The sequence below is a fragment of the Brachypodium distachyon genome, chromosome 5 (genome assembly GCF_000005505.3).
Source record: "Brachypodium distachyon strain Bd21 chromosome 5, Brachypodium_distachyon_v3.0, whole genome shotgun sequence".
Lineage (NCBI taxonomy): Eukaryota > Viridiplantae > Streptophyta > Magnoliopsida > Poales > Poaceae > Brachypodium > Brachypodium distachyon.
Window position 1 is genome coordinate 6,042,371 of NC_016135.3, and position 24,803 is coordinate 6,067,173.

At 48.1% G+C, this 24,803-nt stretch overlaps 2 protein-coding genes across 2 annotated transcripts; both read right to left on the reverse strand.

Annotated features, from left to right (window-relative positions):
* Positions 1-16,592: 16,592 nt before the first annotated feature.
* LOC100837647 lies at positions 16,593-19,791 on the reverse strand. The gene has a single exon (XM_003581043.4). It carries the CDS (start codon positions 19,244-19,246, stop codon positions 16,832-16,834), a length of 2,415 nt encoding a protein of 804 aa, XP_003581091.3. The 5' UTR covers positions 19,247-19,791; the 3' UTR covers positions 16,593-16,831.
* Positions 19,792-20,818: 1,027 nt separating this feature from the next.
* LOC100841388 lies at positions 20,819-23,658 on the reverse strand. The gene has a single exon (XM_003579296.4). It carries the CDS (start codon positions 23,418-23,420, stop codon positions 21,084-21,086), a length of 2,337 nt encoding a protein of 778 aa, XP_003579344.1. The 5' UTR covers positions 23,421-23,658; the 3' UTR covers positions 20,819-21,083.
* Positions 23,659-24,803: the final 1,145 nt, after the last annotated feature.

Consider the following 24,803-nt stretch of genomic DNA (forward strand, 5'->3'; position numbering starts at 1 on the left):
CCAACAATGCTCCTCTTGCCTCTCCTCACGACTACATGGTTTTTCGCTATCAGGTCTTCTATGAAAAAGACGTGTTTGCATTTGGAAGCAAATTGCCATGGTTCAAGCAGTGCCGAGATTCTTTTGACGTTCATCTGATGACGGGGAACCTCTTTTGGCAGAATCATTGTTGTGAACCTATGATTTTCATGCCTGACATCACGTGCCCATATGATGCGAAACATGGCGATGGTGGTGAAGGTGTAGTCAAGCTCCTAGATCTGTTCGACCACGTCGTAGTACATTTCAGTCTGGCCTTCGCTGTCGGTCCCCGTCTCAGCAACGAGCACTATACCGCTGTTTTGGTACGTAATCTTACGGTCTTGAGCCTTAGTGTAGTACGTATACCCATTCATTGCGTACGACTGGTAGGTCACGACGTTGCGGTCGGGAAGCCGTGACAACTTCTAGACAATCTTCTCATCTTCATGCGCCGCAGCCCTCGGATACCAAAGATCCTTGAGCCACATGGCGTATGTAGAATTGTGTTTTCGCTGGATCCAATCATCATTCCCTTTAGGGTTGAGGTTTCGAAGTTCTTCGATGAACGGCTCGACCTCTGGCGTGAGTTTCAGCACCATTGTCTGTGCTCTTACAAAGTCGTCCATTCTTTGGCGGGCATGCACATCAAGATCCTTCCGGCCAAGCCCACCTTCACCTGTTAGCTTCCCCTTATGTCATGATTCGGGGACCCCTATGGGTTTGCGGTCCGCCAACCAATCAGTGCAGAACTCAACGCACTCTTCTGCATGATAGCCTTCCATGATGCTTCCTTCGGGACGCCCTCTTTTACGAACATATCGCTTCAGCACCCCGTTGTATCGTTCGGGCCCAAACATGTTGTGCAGGAATGATGGCCCTAACAACAAAATCTCATCGGCGACGTGGACCATCAGATGGACCATATTGTCGAAGAACGTTGGGGGAAAGAACATCTCACATTCGCACAATATCTGTATCATTGCGTCCCTCAGTTGCAGGCAACGGTCCACCGTGATGGACTTCTGGCCGATCGTGTCGAAGAAGTCACAGAGCTTCATGACCATCTCTCTCACCCATGGCTCCATGCAGCCTCTTATTGCAACCGGAAGTAGCTGCCTGAGAATCACGTGGCAGTCATGAGACTTCATGCCAACCAGTTTGTGGCTCTTCATGTCAACGAGTTTCTTGATGCTGGATGAGTAGTTCGATGGAACTTTGATGCCATGGAGACACTCGCACATTCTATGCAGCTCGGCTTTGCTCAGACTGTAACACGCAGGTTTGCATCGCGTATATATCGTGCGTTCACTATCCTTGTTTTCCTGCGGCGCCTCTTCCTCTATCGGCCACAGCTTCTCCCTTATCCCCATCCACTGCAGGTCCTTCTGTGCCTTTGGTCCATCTTTTGACTTGTCCGCGTGGTGCATCATCAAGCCCAACAGGCTGTCGCACACGTTCTTCTCGACATGCATGACGTCTATGGTGTGACAGCTCTGTAAAAACCTCCAGTAAGGCAGGTCCCAGAACACGGACCTCCTCTTGTACGTAAGGCCGCCATCTGGACCAGCAGCCGGCCGTGCTTCCCGGCCACGACTTCGAGGTCCCTGACAATTTCGTATACTTCATGTCCAGTCAGTTTCCTCGGTTTGTGCCGCCTCTCTGCTCTCCCGTTGAAGTTTTTCTTATCATCCCTCCACGGGTCCTTCATGTCCAGCCACTTACGGTGTCCCATGTACACAAACTTTTTTGATTCTGGCAGGAACAACCCTTCTCTCTCGTCCCTGCACTTTGTACACGCTTTGTACCCATGGGTTGACTGGCACGATGAGTTCCCGTTCGCCGGTTAGTCATGCACACATGTCAGGAGAGCTGCTCGAAGGATAAACTACTCCTTCTTATGAGCGTCCCAAACCTTTCGACCCTTCTCCCAAAGCTCCTTGAGCTCATCCTTCAGCAGCTCCAGATACACGTTCAGATCAGCTCCGGGCTGCTTAGGGCCTTGTATGAGCATTGATAGGTGGATGTACTTCCTCTTCATGACAAGCCACGGGAGGAGGTTGTATATGAACAGGATCACCGGTCATGTGCTGTGTTTGCTGCTCAAGTTTCCGAACGGATTGATCCCATCCGTACTCATCCGGAACCTGATGTTCCTGGGCTCTACGCCGAACTCGGGGAATTCATCGTCCAGAGTCCTCCATTGAGCCGCATATGCGGGGTGTCTGAGGACTCCATCATCGTTGTGGTACACGCCCTCGGGATCGATATCCGCCTGAGTCGCGTCGTGGTAGACGAACCACCTGGCCTCCTTCTCGTTCTGGAACCAACGCTCCAGCCTGGTGCCACACGGGAGATACCAGGCCGTCTTTGCCGTCGGACCACGCTTCACTTATTCCTCCTCGCCGCCATCAGGATTGGGGTCTTTCTTCATGTATCGAGATGTTTTGCATACTGGACAGCTGTGCATGTCTTTGTAGTCGCCCTTATATATGATGCAGTCCAGCGGATAAGCATGGTATCTGATGACCTCTAACCCGAGGGGGCATGTAACTTTCTTCGCCTCGTACGTGCTCTTAGGCAACTTGTTGCCCGGAGGAAGTACCGTACGCAGGTAACTCAGAATCTCTGTGAATCCCGAGTCCACGATGTTGTATTTTGCCTTTATACGCAAAAGCTCGAGCGTTACTTCTAGCACACTGTTATGCACGCCGGCCTTTTCATATAACGGTGTCTCAGCATCCTCCCTCAGCTTCTCAAACTTACGGGACACCCTCTCATCCTCAGAGTCATCCAACTGATTCTGCAGATGCTGATCGTCCAGCATTTCAACCATCCTACCGGTTGGAACGTCCTGTACTGGATCCTAGCCACGGTATGCTTTTTCACCAGGCTGGTCGTCAGACTCCATGTTTTCCATCTCAATTCCGTCATCGGCTTCAATGCCATCCTCCCAGTGAGAAGTCCACCTTGAATAACCAGGCACAAATCCCCGCATGAGCAAATGCATCTCGACATCCTATGGCTCATACAGCTTGCTGTTCCGACATCTCACACAGGAACAACACATCTTATCACCCCCTTTCCTATGCATATCTTCCATGCCAGCATCGACAAAAGTCTTCAGCCGCTCTATCCACTCAACACGTAACCTGTCCTCGTACATCCAGGCACGGCCCATCGAGCTACAACACAATTTTTTTTTAAATAAATGAATCAGCTTGATCGACAAAAATGAAAATTTTTGGCATGACCTTTGCTAAAAAAACAGCATTTTGCACTACGAAATTCGATGCCTGCATCAAAAACAAATTACCCCCACCCACATCGGCACGACGGCCGATGTCACATCACATAAGAAATACAAGGCCGGTGTCAACACACATTTAATATGCTTGAACATGCACGTACACCGGTCCCGAGGTTAAGCTTAACCCTCGGGCTAAGCTCCCCCATAAGCAGCAGCGGCCATGGACTCCAGAGAGAGCTAGAGAGAGAGAGAGAGAGCGCTCATGGGAGCAAATTAAAGCCATAGAGAGGGCAATCCGGGGGGGAGGGCAGAGCTATGCTGCGGGGGAGCCACGGATAGAGCGGGGGCAGACCGGGGGAGCCGCTACAGAGAGATCGAGGCCGAATTTCCCGCCGGCGGCCACGACGCCATTAATGGAGATTTTGCCAAATTGGAGAAGAATAGGAGGAGGAAGAAGGGAGAGGAAGAGGGAGGAGAAGGGGGGAGAACTACCTGCCGGCCGCCGCCATCAATTTTGGCAGGGCTTCGTCGGCGCGAGTGAGGAGAGAGCCGCAGTTGGTCCAGAGAGACGCGCGAGCTCGACCAGCTGGGGCTTGCACACAGTACTTATATATAGGAAGGTCACCAGTGGCGGGTGTAAGGATAAACCGCCACTGGTGACTTCCAGCGGCGGGTGGAAAAATAAACCGTCACTGGAGGACTCAGCAGTGGCGGGTTAAAGGAGGCCCGCCACTGGTGCTCTCCCACCAGTTTCCCCGCTTTAGTCGCACCTCGCTAGTTTACAAGAGTTCTGACCAGCATAAAAAAGATTCCGCCGCCCCGCTTACCAGTGGTTACTACTCAGTGCTCAGTGCGTTCCCCGTTCCGGTTGAGTACTAAACGAATGATCAGACGGTGCTTAAGGGGTTCAGCGAAGGTCACTGAGACTGAGTAGTACCATCATGTATCGGGTGGTCTACCAGTGGCAGTTCTTTTTTACGGCCACCGTTGGTGGTTGTTAGGGTTTCCATGGTCATTTCCAGTGACAGTGACAAACACCGCCATTGGTGATGGCGGTGACATGTTTCGGGACAATATTCACCGCCACTGGTGGTGAGGCACGAGTGGCGGTGATAAGGCGCTCGTGGATACTTTGAGAGGCCTCCAGTAACGCTGTGTTTTTTGGTCCGTTTTAACCGTCACTGGAGAGGGATCACGGATGGAGTTTTTTGTAGTAGTGATTTCTCTAAGTACTAATCCGCGGCGGTGCAATTTTTAGGATGCCATCGTGGACCTCCTATATATAGGCCGGTAAAGAACTCAAAGTGGAAGAATGCCATTACTCAACAACCAAAAAAATAGAATGGTGGTCTCAAGTATGACTACGGAACATAAGCCCCGCGGCGCGACCTGTACATCATTAACATCTCTTGGGATCAATGAGACAATCAAATCCATGTTCACCTCTTCTTATTTGTTTCTCATGATGTTGCCAATATTTGATTTTGTAGTATATATAGAGAAGTGGTGCGTGAATATATTATATACTTTTTTTAGTTCATGTTAGGAGCAAGAAAAGGTGTTGTCGAAATTCAAAAGAAATAAATAGGTTTACTTACTCAATTTATCTCGGAAATGCAGGTATATGAATGGAATTCGTCCTTCAAGAAACCGTGTGAATCTTTCGTAATTGTTTGAGTCATACCTAGCTTGAGTTAGCTTATGTCGTGTGTATCTTCTACATGCATTCATTTTTATTATTTTTTAGGAAAAAGACAGTATATCCAATGTACAAGTGAAATAAAAAAATTTATCAAAAAGAAGCAATCCAAGGGCTGCATAAGTCTTTCTTTTGGACTTATGGAAGACAAGGTTCAAATCCTCCATGAAGAGCTTCCTACGTATAAGCAGGGCTGCACTTGTTAATGATGTAGTCATTTCTGATCCTCCGTATGCTCCAGGCAGCCAGCGTGATGATTTCCATGTGGAAGGGGATTTTTATGATATTAGATATATACTAAATGCCTATTGACCACGATTGTAAGCTTATATAATAACAATTCGATTACTAGTTGCTTTAACAAAGTATTTGCATCTTTGTTGTCCATTTGTCAAGACTATAATATTTGGTAAGCCAAAAGTTCATGATTCGCAAGGAGTTTCCCTCAAAGTAGTATGATATAAACTTTGCCCTCGGAAGTCTTTGTAGACATCCTTCCCCAGCTTTCCTCCAAAGGCTTCAGAACCCTATATTTTGCAGGATCACAACTATTTTTTTCTCACCTTAAGCGTGCAGGACGCTCAAATACATCTATGAAATCCACCCCTTCCCTCCGTTTTATTAGGAATTCAAGTCTTTGTTGGAGTTTAACAAAATCTAATACATCATGTTTGCTTTGATCCTGACTATTTATGGAATAATAGGTTGATCTGTTCTAGTAAACATAGGAAGACAACCACCATATCCATATTTCACAAAAGAAGGTAAATTGGCATTCACTTAAAGAAGTGGTTGTGTTTTATTTGTGCATACTTTTCTTTGCCAAAACCGGATTTGGGCATTTTGTAACCCTATATTTTATCTTCCTATCAAACCATGTAGTATTTCAAAAGGAATGATGGATTGTTATTTCTAAAGTCAAATGGTTGTATCGTGTTTTGGAAAAAGGAAAATATATTGCATATTTTGTGTGCCATTAATTTCATGATGCATAGAATTTAAATTTAAGTCGGTAAAAATATGAAGAATTGCCCACGGTACACTGTTATTTTGCGGCCTTTGACCAAACACACCGCCCGATTTTGGATATGTCCAGTACCGTTACAAGTCATGGGACATTTGTCGCCCTTCCAAAAATGGAACCGAGGGAGAGGGCGGGAAGGGGCAGGAGACGACGGCAGGCCGACATCCGCTAGGGTTCCTGCCTGGTCGCAGCTCTGTTGGGAATGGACGGGAACTGTTTAATTTCGCTGATGCGCGCTGGAGTAAGAACAATGGTGAGAGAACAAACTAGAGAAGTGTAAGATGGTAATTCAACACACAAAAAAGGTCAGCTTTTCGTTTTTGGGCAGGTGGTGTGTTTCAGCAAATGACCCTAGAATTGTAATGGTTCTAGGCAAATCCAAAATCGAGCGGTGTGTTTGGACAAAAGCCGCAACATAACGGTGTTGTGTGATCCATTTCCCTTTAAAACTATTGTCCCTAGAACTGCGTAAGCCACCATGTTGCTTCTAAAGAGATCATCTCTTGTGAAGATAGAAGGCAGACATCTTTTGATCATTTCTCTCTCGTACAACTTACAAGTCAGTAATTATCCTCCGTGACATAGTTAGATAAGACCGGTATGTATGTATGCTGGTGAATTTCAAACTCTTTTTCTTACCACTCTCCACTGCACCGCCGGCCGCCGAGGATGAGGAATCGACCGTCCACCGCGCCCGATCTCTCGAGACAAAGACGACGGTAATCGCCACTCTCAATGGTACAGTCCGGGCCAAGGTGGAGACAACGGCCGCTGTCATACGCCACCAAGTTGGATCGCTACTGGAGCACAGAAGACGGCCGCAGTCGGTGGCTTTCAATCGGCAGCCAGAATCATCTGTGATACGCTTTTTCCACTGAAAAATCGTTTATGGTACATATAGTGATGTTCGTGGTCAAAAATTTTTCCGAAACCTATGTAATGCCATTAATTGGTTAAGTCGAAGAAGAGTTGGACAGTTTATAAGAAAAACCGTTCGAAAACCATACAACGAAGAACGTACCCCGCCAGCCCCGAGGCACGCCCCACACGAGTCAGATACCAAGTCACCCAAGAGACCAATGCCGACACCCTAACAACTCAACACAACAAGGCGAAAGCGAAAAACCGGAGCCGCCGCTCCACCATCCACACCGGCCCCAGGGCCGCCGGGCAGCTCCTAGCCGAAGACGAAAACGGACAGGTGCCAACCAGACGAGCAGACCAGACACTGGCACAGGAGGTGAGGGTCTCCACAACGGTGCCTCCAAGGAGAAGAGCGACAACTGAGGGCGCTGCCATCGCTGGCAACAACCGAGGTCGGTGCAGGGCTTTCACCCGGAGCTCACCAAACCTAATGATGCACTCGCCTGACCGCCGAAGTCGAGGATACATGGAGTACTTTCTCGGTTTCTCCTGCCTTTTGGTTACGGTTGTCGTCAAACTTTTCAATAAAACATAGCATAATAATGTTCCAATTGTATGATCATTTTTTTCACTGTATTTTTTATTGTGGGAGATGTAATTAATACAATGAAAATAGAATCTACTCTTGTTGTGGATCCATCTGCCCAACTCCAACACCCAAATATGACATTTTGAGTTTGACAGCTGGTTGTCAGAAAGCTCACACATCTTTGATTAATTATAGTTTGTATCTGCGTTTGGATGCAGCTTTCCAAAGATGGTAAATGATGGCATATTCATAAAAAGATGTTCACCGAGAAGTATTCAAAGCTGGGACGCGGATGCTCCTGTTATGGAATGATTTTACCGTAGACTAGAAGATGAGTACAAGCAGATGCCGATGCCCACCCTGCATGCACCTCCTGCTGCAATCTCTGAACCGCACAATGCATGATGGGTGACTTTTCTATGCCATTCTGAATTCGCCCAGGCTTTCCAAATACTTAATACGTTTCTCATGTCTGATCATGCTTACCTATCCCTCGCAAAAAGGTCATCTTTTTCAGCTTAAGCTTTAAAGATCATCACTGCATGCATATCAGTGCTGGCGCTAGCTAGCCGCACTGCAGACCTCTGATGCTGCATCGATGACACTCCCACCAATACATGAATCGTAATGTAACAATAATATTGCTATGAATCCATCCAATGTTTCACTACGCATCTCAGTGGTATAATAGTGGACATAGATGATAAATCACGTCCTCAGGAAAAAAAACCGCAGGCATAGTTTGCATGTAACCTGAGCACACGAACCCCAAACTGTCAATGAAACGGGCGTCTGTCAATGAACCACTGCACCTTAGATATAGCTAAACACAGAAGAATACTCATACTCGATGTTTAGCTCAGGAGAGTATGTTTGAGGCTACTACCTCCTTTCCGGTTTATGGGGGGCAGTTGAAGTTTTAACTAATGTAACATTAATCTTATATCACAAAAACTATACCATTAGAAGCTTTAATGTTTTATTTTTTAATGGTATAATTTTTGTCATATACGAATGATGTTACATTAGTTAAATCTTCAACCTAGAGATGCATTGGGGCCACTTATATTGGAACCGAGGTAGCAGTTCTCAAGTGCACGAAAACACACTTGATCTGTTTGATAAGCTCAGAAAAGATGTAAATAAGACAGAGATAATACTTAAGGGACGAAATTGTGTTTCAGCCTTAAATTTTGTTTTATTCGAATAGAAAGGAAATATTTATTTGTATTATTTTGGTGTGCACAAATGTATTTCCATTCATGTAGAGTGTAGTAGTAAACTAGTAATTTATTTATTTAAGAAATCAAAACCGGACACCTTAGGAGGCCTCTCACTAATCCACTTTTCCGAGCCGTCTTTTTCGCGATCTAGTTATGTTAGGCCATTGGACATGCATTGAGTAATATTTAGTGTAACATAATCCCACAATATGGCGAGATGTCTGAAGGACACATTATTTCCATAGAAAACTCAGTGCCTGCTAATTGTCACACTCTCCGCTAATTGGACCTTCTCCTAGATTTTTATTGTTTACAAAGACATTTCAACTTTGAGTGATAAGTTCATAGCATTTCTTTCCCTGGGTCGAATATCACCTTTTTCTTATCATGGCCTTGATTAGATCAAACTTTTTTTTGAGAGATGATGACCGGATCGAACCATGTGGACTTCTAGTTGCCTACACGATTGGATCTCAAATTCGTTGATTTAAAATAAAAAAAATCACTAACCGGCGACGTATCATGTGAAAACCTTTATTCTGTGAAAATTTTTAAAAAAATACTAACCATTAGATCTCAAAGAAACAGGTCAGATGGAATGTGGAACCTCTAATCAGTTCAACATTTTATGAAAAAAAAACCTACGTGATTAGAGGTCTAGAGGGTTTTTGTAAAATACGTTGAAGTGATTAGGAACTTCACCTTTCATCAGATCCGTTTATTTGGGATCTAATGGCTAGGATTAGAAGTTTTCACTAAATAGAGATTTTCACCTGATAAGTAGATGTAATTTTAACTTGCCTATTCTATGAGATTATATATTTGCATCACCCCTCTCTTCTTATTGGCCAAACTGAATGATGTGGTCACACACGCCATCGCGATCTAGTGTGTTATCTACATTGTGTAGTATTTAATGGTTTCAAATTTGAGCATCGTGGTTCCTAAAATGGAATGGAACCATCTGATTCCTCAAATATGCAGGCAACCCGTAGTAATGACGAAGAAACCAAGGAATTCAACTTGCAGATCTTTGTCCGAAAATATCTTTGACCACTGGCTTGTTGTGTAGCAGTACTATCAAAAGTGACCATAGAAGATAAGTACTTTGACCTTTAAATTAATTTAAGAAAATCTTTCTTTTCGTGGGAGCAACGGTTTCAGTCGATACAGAAGGATGCATACGGCCGTTTGCAGTTGCGAACTTGCGATCGTTCTGGATCCATCGTTCTTGGTGTCATAGGAAGCCCCTATAGACAGACAAGCTGGGCGTGGCATTGGACTGGAAGCGTAACATTAGAGAGTGTCCCGCAGGCAGGCAGGCAGGCAGGGATGGGGACGGGACTGAATATTTGAGGTGCATGCATGTTTCAAGTTTGCGGTCTTGTTGGTCTTCTCCGCTCCACGGCTCCACGCTCCCTTCCCCCTGGTCATTGCATTCCAAAATACACTGTGAAGGCTTTTTGAACTGGCGTGAGTGCGAAGGCTCAAGACAAGAGAAAACTACCACCTCCCAGATGTTTTCATTTCATAAACCTAGGTCATCATCACAGGTGTCAACATCGACATTGTTACTTTTTTTTGTCTGCCAGGGAAGCCAGTCACGTATTGCATTGGGTCATTTTTTAAAAGGTGGTGCTATATTACTCAGATGGCTGGGAAGTTACAATCATCCAGAAGCAATCGCCCCACACAGGAAGGAACTGCAGCACTCAACACACCACCATTCGACACACTAATATAGAATTTCGCTAATTCATGAGCTGCACGATTATTCAGACGACTCGTGAAACTAAAATGTATGCCAGGGTCGAACGGCACAGGCCTTAGGGACGACCTCTGAATTACAGGATCAGTGAGAGCCAGCACAAGACTCTGACAGTCACTCTCAACAATGAGCGGTAAATTAGTGAATCTTCTTGCTAGGCGGTACCTTCCAGGCAGTCAATTCTTTCCGCAAATTCAGCAACATTGGGTCACATTTTAATTACGCCTTTGTACCGTTTGAGCCTTCGAGGTATGTAAAGCTGCCAACGCCGGATGTGTTTCTGACCTCGAAAAATAACACTGTAAATCATACTCCTTCGTCCCATATTAAATGCCAAAATATTAAGTGCCAAAATATTACATGTATCTAGACGTATTTTAATATATAGATACATTCATATTTAGATAAAATTTGAGTTACTTAATGAGATGGAGGGAGTACTAATTCTCAGAAAGGAGAAAACATTGATACAATTTTCAGGTCTTGTTTGGATCATAGGAATTATAGGAGAAAATGAAGGGTTCTAATTCTAAGAAAAAAAATCTTATGCAAACCTTTGAATTGTAAAATTTCACCAAGACATTTCATACTTCCTCCGTCCAACAGGGGATGTCTCAATTTTGAATAAATTGAATGCATCTATAGACTAAGTCATGTCTAGATACATTCCAATTTTGACAAACTTGAGACATCTTTTGTTGGACGGAAGGAGTGGGATATTTTTTCATCAAATTTTGGAGAAATCCAAACATGGGGTCTAAGCTCATGAAAAGTATTACCAATGCATCTTCTCTTTTGCTTTCTCTCCTCTCACGCCAACTAAGTACCACATAATCTAAAAAAAGAATTTGTGTGTGTTTCTCCTGCCAAGCTTATTTTTGTGCGTTTCCATCCAAAGAAGATCTCAATCTTATACATGCACAAAAAGAATCATTAACAACTTTAATGTAGGCATCAACAAACAAAATGACAACGGGTAGTGTGAAAAGGTTGTCGAAGTTTTTAAGAATGACAATATTAACACAACATACATATAAAATATTTGGAATCAAAAACTGATTTGTACAACGAGAAATAAAAAAAATCTTGATGTGCTGCTATTAAGGTAGTATTAATTCATCCCATGTGAAATAAATTTTTATTTAGTATTTTTACATGATTAATACATATAGTATTGATCTTTTAGATTTTGTTTGAAATTGTTTCTTGACTTCTATACTTACTACTTCTATACATGTAGAATTCAGCCCATCCTTGTCCTCCTACCACCTTTCTTCCCTTTTATTAACTATTATCTTGTTGTTATTTGAGCTATGCAATTGTTTGTGGCATACAGACTACAGTTGATGATCGATGAAGAACAAATAAACTCTCTTGGTACATTGCACAGTCGCTATTTTCTATTCTATAACGACGTATGGATATTACATTAGTACGGAGTATAGACGATATTATTTTTGATATTCTTTAAGAAAAAAAAAGGCTAAGCGGAGCCCGAGCAACTAACATCCGCGCTGGACGCTGGTACCCGATAATACGCCACGGGTATATTGGAGACCCAAGTGGGATAGGAATAGGATAGTCCTTAATATACCGAGTAAAAGCCTCCGGCTGTGCAGAGCTAATAATAGTGAAACGACCCATCTAGTTGCATCCATCCATGTGGATCTCCTTAAACAGCAATAATAAACCCTGTAGACATCTTAAATAGGGTTTTGAATTTCAGAGGCTCCAATCTCCCGTCCTCCTCCACAGAGCACAGACCACAGGTCTCTGTCCTAAACAAGTATTGTCCCTTTTCACCTTTAGTACTGCTGCCTGCTTGGGGGAGTTGGGGGGCGTGGGAAATTTTTTCTTTATCCACGTCGGTACTTGGAAAGCTGGAAACCACGTCCATTCACATCTCGCTCTCTGTCTCTCTCTTTCCGGTCCATGCGTCAATCGACAAGACCGAAAGGCGAAATACCGATGCAATTGTTGTACAACAGGCCGGGACAGCCAGTCCAAGATGGAGAAAAAGCGTGTCTCGGGGTAGGGCCCCGGCCCCGGCCCCGTGCGCGACAACACCACATCATCGTATACCCCCCGCAAGTGCTACGAACCACATGTACAAAAATATACTGCCGCTGGTACTGTACAATCAATCGTTTGCCACAAAGTAACTACATCGAGGAGAAAAATATTGGGGGAAATGTCAGTGTTAATACGCCGCCAGCTCCCTTCCACGGCTGCATCGTGCGTTTGCTGTGCTGCAGCAATAACAACTTCGGTTCAAGTACGGAGAAAAAATTTCAAGAATTAACTGCCCCATCATCTGCTCGCGTGGTGTCTCGTCTCTTACACCGGCAATACCTTTACATCATTTTTTCTTTTGAAAATATACTACTACGAGTACTTGTCACCACGACACTTATCTTTGTTAATTTCTTTCTTTCTCTGTCGCTGCGTACCTGCACTATGATAGTAACACAACCGAATGCAAAGAGTCCCATCGGCAATGTTCATGGACATTGCCCTTTGTTTTCGTCACAAGTTCATCGATATACCTGGCTGGCATACGGTTTACAAATGACAACTGCCAAAATACTACATCCCTGAAAACCATTTTGGGAGGCCGTCACGAGAAAAAGAGAAAAAAGAATTAGCTCGCAGAATACCACAACTTATGACTCGTTAGGTTTTCCGGCTTGCAAAAAAAATGAAAAACATATATTGTGATAGGGCGGCATTTACCGCCATGAGGAATTGTCCAATTTCATTCCTATGAAAAACAAAGAGCTTTGAGCTAAGTTCATTGTCCTCCAAAACCGTAAAAAAGATCAATGGGGATCTTTTAAGGAATCAGTTTTCTTGTTTCCTGCAAATCAAATGCATATACAGTGAATTTTCCTATGGGATTATGAATTCTTTGGATCTTCTATGGAAATCATCCAAACCGTACGAGCTCTTACAAGCAGCTGCAACAAATCAGTGTGTACAATCGTAAATAATCATTCAAAACAACATAGACTAATACAATTAATGTCTCCAAAGGGAAATTTCAAAACAAATAAATTAATGAAATAAAGCAAATTTAAGAGACCCGCACAACTGTGGCGAGCTGTCGGCCTCTGCTCCTCCTCACCACCAAGGTTCTAACCCTCATCGCCAAACCCTCCCCTCTCTAACCTAACCTAGTCCCACCTCATTGGCCTCCTTCCCACCTTCACCATCGGCCCCCTCCTCTAAGTATCGGTTCCGGCCTCCTAAGTGACGACGTCAAAACCCTGTCAGCGCCTCACCTTACCACAAGCATCGAGGAGGGTTGTTGGCATGGCACCACCGGCCATATCAGCCATGTGGCAACCTTTCTTGGCCTAGATTCAACGTGCGGCTTGCCTTTTGTGCTGGTGGCCTACATTGCCTATTGTACCGGCATGCCACCCAAACTAGTTGAAGAACTCTCATATGATCGTCTCCAGGCGGTTACACCCAAATTTCATAGACTCCTTGGCTTCCGTCCGAAGCAGTTGGTACCGGTTGGGACCGATTATGGAACCAATGTACCACCAAAGAACAACTTGCAAAAAAAAATCTTATTAAAAATTAGATCATTCTTACAGCCCCAAATTGACCAACAAATCACACAAGCCCGGTAAGGATAAACGGTTGAAGCAGTCTACCAAACCCCCTAAGCCAGCGAACAAACATTCATCTGTATGGAACATTCGCAGTACTTCAATAAGCACAAGAAGAGATATTAAAATGCAAGATGATATTGTTATGCCCACTAAATTTTTTACATGATTGTATTTACCCAAGATTCGTTTGGTTGCACACAGAAATAATCTTTCCAAGAGGTTGGAGTGGATGGAAAAATTCTTATAAAAAGTAGAGTAATGCACTTGAATCTATTGAAAATATTCCAAGAGGTTGGAGCAGATGGATATATTCCTATAGGATTCAAACCCGCTGATCGAACAATCCACTTAGGATTTTTTTTCAAAAGTTTCTTATCCTCGAAATTTCCTACCTTTAAATCAAAGAGAGGTCCTGGATTTCCATGAAACAAAGGGAGGCCTAAGCTGACTAGGCCAACTTCAGAGTAGACTGGTTATCTTTAGAAAAATTGAGGTCTTTGGGTGTGTTAATTAGGACTTGGGATGGAGAACAGGGTCGATCAGGATCGAGTGTGGAGAATGCAGAGAATGGAGTACCAACTACCAGCTTACCAACACAGGGAAAGTAAATTGAAACAAGTTGAGGCCACAGCTGGCTTGCCGACGGTGAGTGAATTGCACACTAGCTGGTGCTACTACTAACAAGTACTCCGCCACAGCACACACAGTCTGCATGCACTACATCCTGGCGGATTAGCCATCAAGATGTGCTGCTAATTAACTGCATCTGCTGGCACGCGCACTAGCTTCGGTCCGGCTCGTCATCGCTGCCACGGGCCTTGTAAATTACTTGCTCCTACACAGAGAATGCGACGACGGATGCCATGCCTGCTGCGACTTAGGTAAGGAGGCATGTGCACGCGCTGCAGTGAAGGGAAAAAAGGCTCCGGACCGGAGACCATACGGGCCAACGGCCATGTGTCTGTACGAACGTATCAGCCGTGGAACAGCCTGTACAAAGCAGGCTTTTTACACTAATGGAACTGCCCCCATTACACACAAGCTGTACGTAAACACCATTGCTCCTGCCGCTCTGGGTTTTTCTTTTTCAAACTCTTGGTTGGGTTTTAATGGAATAGGACGACGACATTGACAGTTGAGAGAGCATGAAACCGATGGATCCAAGGACAACAGTGCCTTTCATTGGAAAGAAAGCAAGGGAGAAAAACAAGAGAATCTCGAAGAAACATACACACATAGGTTTCAAACATAGGGGAGGGTACAGGTACAAGCAAAGCAGCAATGCTTGCTTGCTTGGCATGCATGCGTGCGTGCTGCAAGAAACACACTCTGCTGCGATGCTAGGCTCTTCATCAGATGCCCATACCCTGTTAAACTCGAGTGCAAGAGCTGGTCATGGTCAATTTTTACTCTGTGGTGAAAACAACCTTGGCTGTACTCCACCTTGCACATTCAACTCCTCTCACCAATACAAAAAAACAACAACACTGTTCTTGGGCTTACACGCTTTGGGATTCTGGAGTTATTCAGGTTGACCGATTGGTACCCCCGAAAGCTTATTAAGCTATGGGAAAGAAAGGGCGTGGTCGATGTGTCTAACCTCTGCAGTGCAAATATAACTAGCGTGTCGCTATGGTCCAATGGTCCGGCTTCGCTGCTGGAATTAGGGGGGTAAGGTGATGAACTAACTGATGATAAGATCCCTCCTCCCCGGTGGCCTCACAAGACCAAAGATCATTGGGCAGAGACTAGTACTACTCACTACACGCCCTAGTGAAGCTATTCAAGGGAAAGTATTAAATGGGCTGTAGAAGAGAGTTTTAGGAAGCAAATGACAAAGGCTGTGTGTGTGGCAGGCACAACCATACTGGAATCGTACCATCCTTGCGAAATAATCTCGCTTGAGGACACTAGCTGCTGCCACGAGCTACTGTTCAAGGCTTCATAGCAGCAGAGGCTGTGGCTGGAAAGCGGTGTAGGGGAGGGAAGGGATTTTCCCCATAGACAAATGTACCTTGGCACGCACTATTGCGACGTGAGCATTGTCCACATGACAGAAATCCCACAAGCAGCTACCTAAAGCCCCCCCCCCCCAATGATGACCTATGTATATTAGTACATCACTACCACACTTCATAATTAAAAGAGTGGATCAAAAAGGAAGGCCTCTTGTCTAAGTTAAGGAAAAAGAACAATTTTATCACTAGAGTACGTACTGGTAGTTACCAGTATTTCTGCAATGTACTAATTGTTTCCAATCTTCAAAGCTGTCAATGAAAAACTCCAACTGTACAGAGGACGTCATTGTTTGCACAACAATACTTACACACGCATCAGTCATTCAGTCAACACACAATCTTCCCCTCCTCATGGTGACTCTTCTTGCTGATTCAGAGATGAGATCTCTAAATATTCCTGGTTCCAACAGAACAGGCATGTATTTATTAATTAATTAAGCACACCTCCCTTAATCTGCACATCCTGCCTCTTCTTGCCGATTCAGATTTTTAAATATTTCGGGTTCCAACATACGTATATGACAGCAGAGAGTCATTTATTAATTAAGCACACTTGACAAGCAAATTAAGGTTGATGCATATCTCCATCTCATGCCCCTACTCCCCACCCAAACAAAACAAGAGGAGGGAGCAAGAACTAGCAACATGGGGGGCAGAAGAGAAAACAAGGAAAAAAAGAATCTAACAATTCCTAGGGATCAAAGTCTACAAATGCTAACAGCAAATGCACAAGAAGCAAATTAAGCAGGCAGGAATTGCTACACCGAAGAGGGATCCACATTGGCAGTCTCAGTTAGCATGTCATCATCTCCTTCTGTGAGCAGCTCCACGTCCTTGTCATCGTCGTTGGAGAAATCCCTCCTCTCCAGCTTTGAATTGGCCGCGATGAACACAAGCCGGTGTGCACGGCCAGTGCCACCGACCGAGCTCCCCGGAGCACTAGCGGTCAGCCATCGCGCCATCGACGGCGTGCATTTGAACCCCTTGGCAGTTGCATGGAGGAAGATGAGTCTGACTGCCACTTTGCCAAGTGACTTGAATTCACTCAGGCACGTCTCCCAGACGAGCCGGCTGCTCTGCTTGTTGGCAATCTTCATCTTCCCCGTGGAGGGGTCAGGCTGACGGACCTGCACTGCCTGCGCGTACAACGGGTCCAGCCCCTCCGATCGCCATTTCATTAGCTCCATCAGTGCGAGGTGCGCCTCCTCCGGCGAAACGAGCCTCGTGATAAGCCTGTCCACATCCTTCTCTTGCTCCGGCGTCAAGTAATTGAACGGGGGAAGGTACCTTCCACTGGCATCCTTGATCAGATATAACGGGTCCAGTATGAATGCCGCCGACCATGCCGGGTGGTAGTTCTTCCTGAACCTCCTGTCGAGCACATTCATGGCCGTGCCTTCTTCGATGTTGAATTTGCGGCACCAGCCTCTGACCTTGCCGCGGAGATCCTCCCAGAGTGGCAGGCATTGCCCGACGAGCGGCCTCTCAGTTTCCATCTCCTTCACCATGTCCATGATCAGCTTCACGAGGGAATGCGCCGCCTCCACCTCGGTCCAGAAGGCCACATTCTGCACCATGTCACCGATCTCCCTGGTGGCAGGGTCGTCGATGCAGACGAGCTTGAAGGACTCCTCGAGCACGGCAAGCTGGAGCGGCCGCGCCGAGGTCAGTATGCTCTCGAGCATCGCGAACGCCGCGTTGAGTTCGCTGCTATTGTACGGCGCACCGGCGGCGACGGGGAGGAGGAAAGCGTGCCCGTGCTCCTGGACTTGATGCTTGTGCAGGAGCACGCGCAAGGCGGGTATGGTGTTGAAGTTGGTGGCGATCTTTGCAGAATTGGCCATGGCGGAGTGGAAGAGGGGAAGCTCCCGCGCCAAGTCCATGACTAGGCGTGACAGGCCATGGACCTGGCAAGAGAGGTTGACCATCCAGTGGTGCTTGGTCTCGAGATGACGCAGAGCCTTGGAGCCGAATCGGTCGGCGACGATGCCGGCGCAATGCCGGAGGTCTGCAGAAGCAGAGACGGACGCCGAGGCGTCGAGCAGCAGCTCCTCGGCGTAGTCGGACGAGGCCATCGGCATTGGCACGGCGCGGTGGAAGACGGAGGTGCCGTTGGGGAGGTTGACGGAGAGCGTGATCACCTGCTCTCGCCACCCGTCGGCGGCGAGCTGGAAGAAGCGGGCCTCGCGGAAGCGGGCCGCGGCGTCGGCCCGGGCCTCGGCGAAGCGCGCGTTGAGGCGGGGGCCCGCGAGCTCGGCCCGCGACATCTCCGGGAGGCCCACCTGGCGCAGGAAGCTCTTGAGCTTTGGGTGCTCTGCCGCGGAGAGCGACGCGCTGCCGGAGGACTCGAGGAACCAGTCGGCGAGCAGCGAGAGCGCGGCCTCGGCCTGCGGCCGCGGGAGCATCGCGCCGGGCGAGTTGACGGGCGACTTGAGCCGCTTCACGCTGTCCTCCAGCCGGGCCAGCGCGCTCAGGTCGCCCCTGCCGCCGGACAGCGCCTGCAGCCTCGGCGAGGGCGCCGGCAACGCGGGCAGCGGCGATTGAGAGTACGCGGCGGCTGGTTCGGACATGACCACCACATGCTGCTGCTGCTGCGAAGACGCGTCCACGGCGGCGTACGCGGCCGCCAGCGCGTGCCTCTTGCGCGCGCCGCCGCCGCCGCCGGTTGAGTGCCGGCGCTGCGAGGACGAGGGCGGCGGAGGGATGGATGATATGGGGACGATCGACGATGCCGCCGCCGCGGATGATGACACGGGAACCAACTGCTGCTGCTGCTGCTGTTGCTGCATCTGCGGCGGCGGATGCGGGGAGGCGAAATTGGGGCAGGCGCCGCGCTTGAGGTGCTCGGTGGCGGTGCGGGAGGGGTTGGAGGCGGAGAAGGTGGAGGCGCAGAGCGCGCAGCGGAGCCTGGCGGCCTTGGGCGGCGCGCCGGACCCCGGCGGCGGGACGAGCACGGGCTCCAGGTGGCCCCAGTACCAGGCGCCCTTGCCCTTGACCGCCTTGGCACGCACCTGCATCAGCGCCTCGTACCGCTTCCGCGCCACCGCCTCCTCCGCCCCCATTACCGCCCCCGCCTCCGCCGCGGCGGCCGGCACCAGCGCCGTCGACCCGGACGCCTCCGCCTCCGCCGCAGCCGACGCCGACGCCGACGCGCTCGCCTCCTCCGCCGACATGCCCTGCCGTCACGCGCTCATCGCGTCGGCGGTTACGTCGGTTGGGTGCGTTTCTGGGAGAGGTTTTCAGGGGGTTTCGCCCAGGGGGACTTGGCTCGCTCTCTCACGCGCCACCACTACTATTGCTCCTATTGCTATTGCTGCTACGGCCGAGGGGAATGGTATTTTTATTTTTTTTCTCTTCCCTTGCTCTCCTCCCGATTTTTATTGGCTGCTGTGTAGCTGCTGGACTCTAGCACGACTAGTATATGATGATGAACTCACTGATCAACCTTCTCCACAGCCAAACCGCTGCTAGCCTATTCTATACTCTCCCTAGCCTCATTCTCTCTCTATTTATCTTGGTTTCTCGAGCCAATACTACACGGCAGTAGTAAATCTCGGGAGTGGGGATGGAGATGGAGACGAACACACAAGGGAGAGGAGGGGCTGGAAACTCTCAGGGCCAACCTTGGAATTTAAAGGGCACTCACTCAGACTCAGGACTACCCCTCTCTCTCTCTATCCCTCCCTCCTCAAGACACTGTTTATCTCAGTACCTATATGGAGTAGTACTAGTACTTGCAATTTTTTTGCGTACACATGTTTGGAGTAGTAGTATTTTTTTTTCGCTGGTCTTTGGTAGGAGTTGACTGCCTGGCGCAAGACTGCAAGAGGAATGCTCTGATATAATGCTACTGTGGGCTTTATGGTACAATGCCAATAATAATTAAAAAAAAGGTAGGGATTGGTACGGGCGACTTGTGCTGTTGCCACTGTGACTGTGCTGCGCGGCAATTATTGCGGTGGAACAGTTGGTGAGAGCCCACACCAGAGCTTCTCTTTTGACAGGGCGGCAGAGATTGTACACTGATACGTGTAAAGAAATTAATTATTGTACACTGCATTTGCCCTATACTAGATTCCAAGTGTTACTTGACTGATTAACGTTTTGACGCCAGATTAATGCACCTAATCACAAACAGTTTCACTTCCACATGCTAGGTGGTACGAACGACCATAATCAACTTTTTCAAACTGTACTCAAAATTAGCCATGCGTGGCACTGTAAGAAAAAGGGTTCAAAAAACAGATGATGTTTTCAAGTACTTCGCACAGTACTACTGTAGTCTCTTTCTAAATAATTGTCGTGGTTTTAATGCAACTACAACAAGTATTTAGAAACGGAGTAAGTATAAAATATTATGAGCTATTTTCCATGATAGACTTAATGGTATGATCTTTATTTGACAAATCTAAATACATTGGTATAGCCTTTCAACTCTCAAGTCATGTTGATTCTTTTGATATAGTATAAGCAAGTTCAGTCCAAATCTATGTGCAGAAAGTGCACATTTTCAAAATATACGGTCAGTTAATGAGGTACTTAAGTACTGTACTTCTGAAAATCCAGTTCATTTCACCGAATCTTGTGTAGGGTGATCAGGCAAGTGTTTGGTCACCAAATTTCACAGTGCGAAAACAAATCTTGCAAGACATTGTATGCTCTGTGATATTATTATTTGCACGACATCTCAAAATAGTTACAACAGAGCACAATCTAACTTCTGGTCATCTTGCTTCTTCTAGCTGTTGATTCAGATTTCTAAGTATTTCAGGGTCTAACAGAACTAACACATCTGACAGGAGAGAGTAATTTATTGATTAAGCATTAATAGGGTGCAAATCTCCGTCTCATGCCCCTACTCCCGACCCAACCAAAACAAGAGAGGGAGCAAGAACTAGCAAAATGGGGGGCACAAGAGAAAACAAGGGGAAAAAGAATCTAACAATTCCTAAGGATCAAAGCCTACAGATGCTAATAGCAAATGCACAAGAAGCAAATTATGCAAGAATGCTACACAGAGGAGGAGGGATCCACGTTGGCAATCTCCGTTAGCATGTCATCGTCTCCTGCCCTGAGCAGCTCCACGTCCTTGTCGTCCTCGTTGGAGAAATCTCTCCTCTCCAGTTTCGAATTGGCCGCGATGAACACAAGCCGGTGCGCACGGCTAGCGCCACCGGCCGAACTCCCCGGAGCGCTCGTTGTCAGCCAGCGCGCCATCGCCGGCGTGCATTTGAATCCCTTGGCAGTTGCATGGAGGAAGATGAGCCTCACGGCCACTTTTCCGAGCGACTTGAGCTCACTTAGGCACGTTTCCCAGACGAGCCGGCTGCTCTGCTTATTTGCAATCTTCATCTTCCCCGTGGAAGGGTCAGGCTGCCGGACCTGCACTGCCTGAGCGTACAAGGAATCCAGCCCCTCCGACCTCCATTTCATCAACTCCATCAGCGCAAGGTGTGCCTCCTCCGGCGAAACTAGCCTCGTGATTAGCCTGTCCACATCCTTCCCCTGCTCCGGTGTCAGGTAGTTGAACGGCGGAAGGTACCTCCCGCTGGCATCCTTGATCAGATACAGCGGGTCCAGGATGAATGCTGCTGCCCATGCCGGACGGTAGTTCTTCCGGAACCTCCTCTCGACCACATTCATGGCGGTGCCCTCTTCGATGTTGAATTTGTGGCACCAGCCTCTGACTTTGCTGCGGAGATCTTCCCAGAGTGGCAGGCATTGCCCGACGAGTGGCCTCTCGGCTTCCATCTCCTTCACCATGTCCATGATCAGCTTCACGAGCGAATGCGCCGCCTCCACCTCGTTCCAGAACGCCACATTCTGCACCATGTCACCGATTTCCCTCGCGGCAGGGTCATCGTTGCAGACGAGCTTGTAGGACTCCTCCAGCACGGCAAGCTGGAGCGGCCGAGCCGAGGACAGGATGCTCTCAAGCATCGTGCACGCCGCGGTGTATTCGCTGCCACTGTTTGGCGCAGCAGCGGCAACGGGGAGGAGGAAGGCGTGTCCTTGCTCCTGGACTTGATGCTTGTGCAGAATCGCGCGCACGGCAGGCATGGTGTTCACGTAGGTGGCCACCTTGGCGGAATTTGCCACAGCGGAATGGAAGAGTGGGAGCTCGCGCGCCAGGTCCATCAGCAGGCGTGACAAGCCATGGACTTGACAAGGAAGGTTCACCATCCAATGGTGTTTGCTCTCGAGATGACGCAGCGCCTTGGAGCTGAAGCGGTCTGCGACTATGCCGGCGCAATGCCGGAGGTCGGCGGGGGCAGCCACGGATGACGCAGCGTCCAGCAGCAATTCCTCGGCGAAGCCCGACGACGGCACCGGCATTGGAACGGCGCGGTGAAACACGGAGGTGCCGTTGGGCAGGTTGACGGAGAGGGTGATCACCGGCTCGCGCCATCCGTCGGCCGCGAGCTGGAAGAAGTGCGCCTCCCGGAAGCGCGCGGCGGCGTCAGCACGGGCCTCGGCGAAGCGCGCACCGAGGCGGGGACCGGCGAGTTCCGCTCGCGATATCTCCGGCAGCCCAACCTGACGCAGGAATTCCTTCAGTTTCGGGTGCTCCACCGCCGAGAGCGACGCGCTGCCGGAGGACTCGAGGAACCAGTCGGCGAGCAACGAAAGCGCGGACTCGGCCTGCTGCCGCGGAAGCATGGCCCCCGGCGACGCGACGGGTGACTTGAGCCGCTTCACGCTGTCCTCCAGCCGGGCCAGCGCGCTCAGGTCAGCCCTGCCACCGGACAGCGCCTGCAGCCTTGGCGAGGGCGCCGGCAACGCGGGCGGTGTCGAGGAATACGCGGTGGTGGCCGGGTCAGCCACCACCACCAACTGCTGCTGCGAGGCCGCGGCGGCCAGCGCGTGCCTCTTCCGCCCACCGCCGCCACCAGTGGAGTGCCTGCGCATAGACGACGGCGGAGGAGGGATGGATGATATGGGCACGATCGAAGACGCCGCCGCCGCCGCGGACACGGTCACCAACTGCTGCTGCGGCGGCGGCGCCTCGAAATTGGGGCAGGCGCCGCGCTTGAGGTGCTCGGTGGCGGTGCGCGACGGGTTGGACGCCGAGAACGTGGAGGCGCAGAGCGAGCAGCGCAGCCTGGCGGCCTTGGGCGGCACCCCGGAGCCCGGCGGCGGCACCAGGACGGGCTCCAGGTGGCTCCAGTACCACGCGCCCTTGCCCTTAACCGCCTTGGCACGCACCTGCAACAGCGCCTCGTACCGCTTCCTCGCAACCGCCTCCTCCGCCCCCATTGCGCCCGTCGCCGCCGCCGCCAGCGTGGCCGGCACCAGCGCTGTCGACCCGGACGCCTCCGCCGATGCGCTCGCCTCCTCCGCCGACATGCCCGTCACGCGGCCATCGCGTCGTCGGCGGTTACGTCTCTCGGCGGAGGTTTCCACGGGGGTTTCCGCGAGTGGCGCTCCCCTCTCAGTAGCACGAGGCGGAGGCGGCTCTCGGAGGCGGCGTCGATCTGCGGGGGGTTGAAGGGGGGTGCGGCGCGGAGCCAACGACAGAGGAGGAGCGGACGGGGGTAAAGGGGGCCGCGATTCGCTGATGTTGATTTGTTTTGTTTTAATAAGGGCGTCTTAGGGCTTCACAACAATGCGTTCTAGTCACATTGTTGGCATCAACTATATAGTTTTCAAACCATGGTCTAACCAAAAGGGGTTACAAAAATTTCCTTAAATCACTCTCATCCAAAAAAAAAATACAGATACATTTCCTCCAACTTCTAAAAATGGCATCCCAATACACGTCATATTAGTATTAACATGCTCGAACAGAGTTTTTGAAATTTTCCATTAGATGACAAAAGTGAACTCAAATTTCTGTCAGTGTGTCTAGACTCTAGAAGACATAGGTACTAAGCATTTTTATTAGCAAGAAAAGAAAAGAAATATACACGATCTATTGGAGTACTTGTATTAGTCCAGTCTCAATGCTCCAATGACAGTTCAATACTGGAGTACATCTTGTCTCAGAGTGTATCGTATACAATGGAAACTATATTTAGATACAACTCTTCCAACGGCTTGTATCTTGTTGTATCTAAACAAACTGTCATCTGTTATGTTTTCTGAGAGAAATTATTAATTTACTTGAGTTTGACCCTAAGAGTTGTATCTAGATTAAGATATGATACTTCTCTCTTTGTTCATAAATAATGTTCCACACCAGAGTTTTTTTTCTCTAGCTGGCAGCCTGGCATACCTAAGGTACATTACAAAGTGGAGCATTCTGAGAAAAGGTCTAAGAACTAGCATTATGTAATGCATTTTCTTTTGGGGACACGTCCCTTATTTATTTGTTAAAAGTTTGATAAACTTGCCAATTGTGCCTAAACCTTATAGGTAAACACCTATTGCCATCCTAACCTATCAATTTAAATGATAAATTAAACAATGAAAAGAAAACTAGTTTTGAGAATTATGTTGGAACTTTGGCCAAATTTATGCCTTGAGACTCCTCACTGGGCTATTTATAATGTTTGTATTTGTTGATAAGGTTTTCGATTAATGTGAAATTTGGACTAACACTCGAACTTTCTTGAAAAATACATCACTCTTGAAAGAGAGGACTCTAATACCTCTGTTCGGAACTCATTTTCGATTCTTATGCTCTTGTGAGACAGATTTCTAAAAATAATAAATATTTTAGAATTTTTGGAAAATCTAAATAAGTACATGTGTATATGAATGTGTAATGCACAACTACAATTTTTTTTA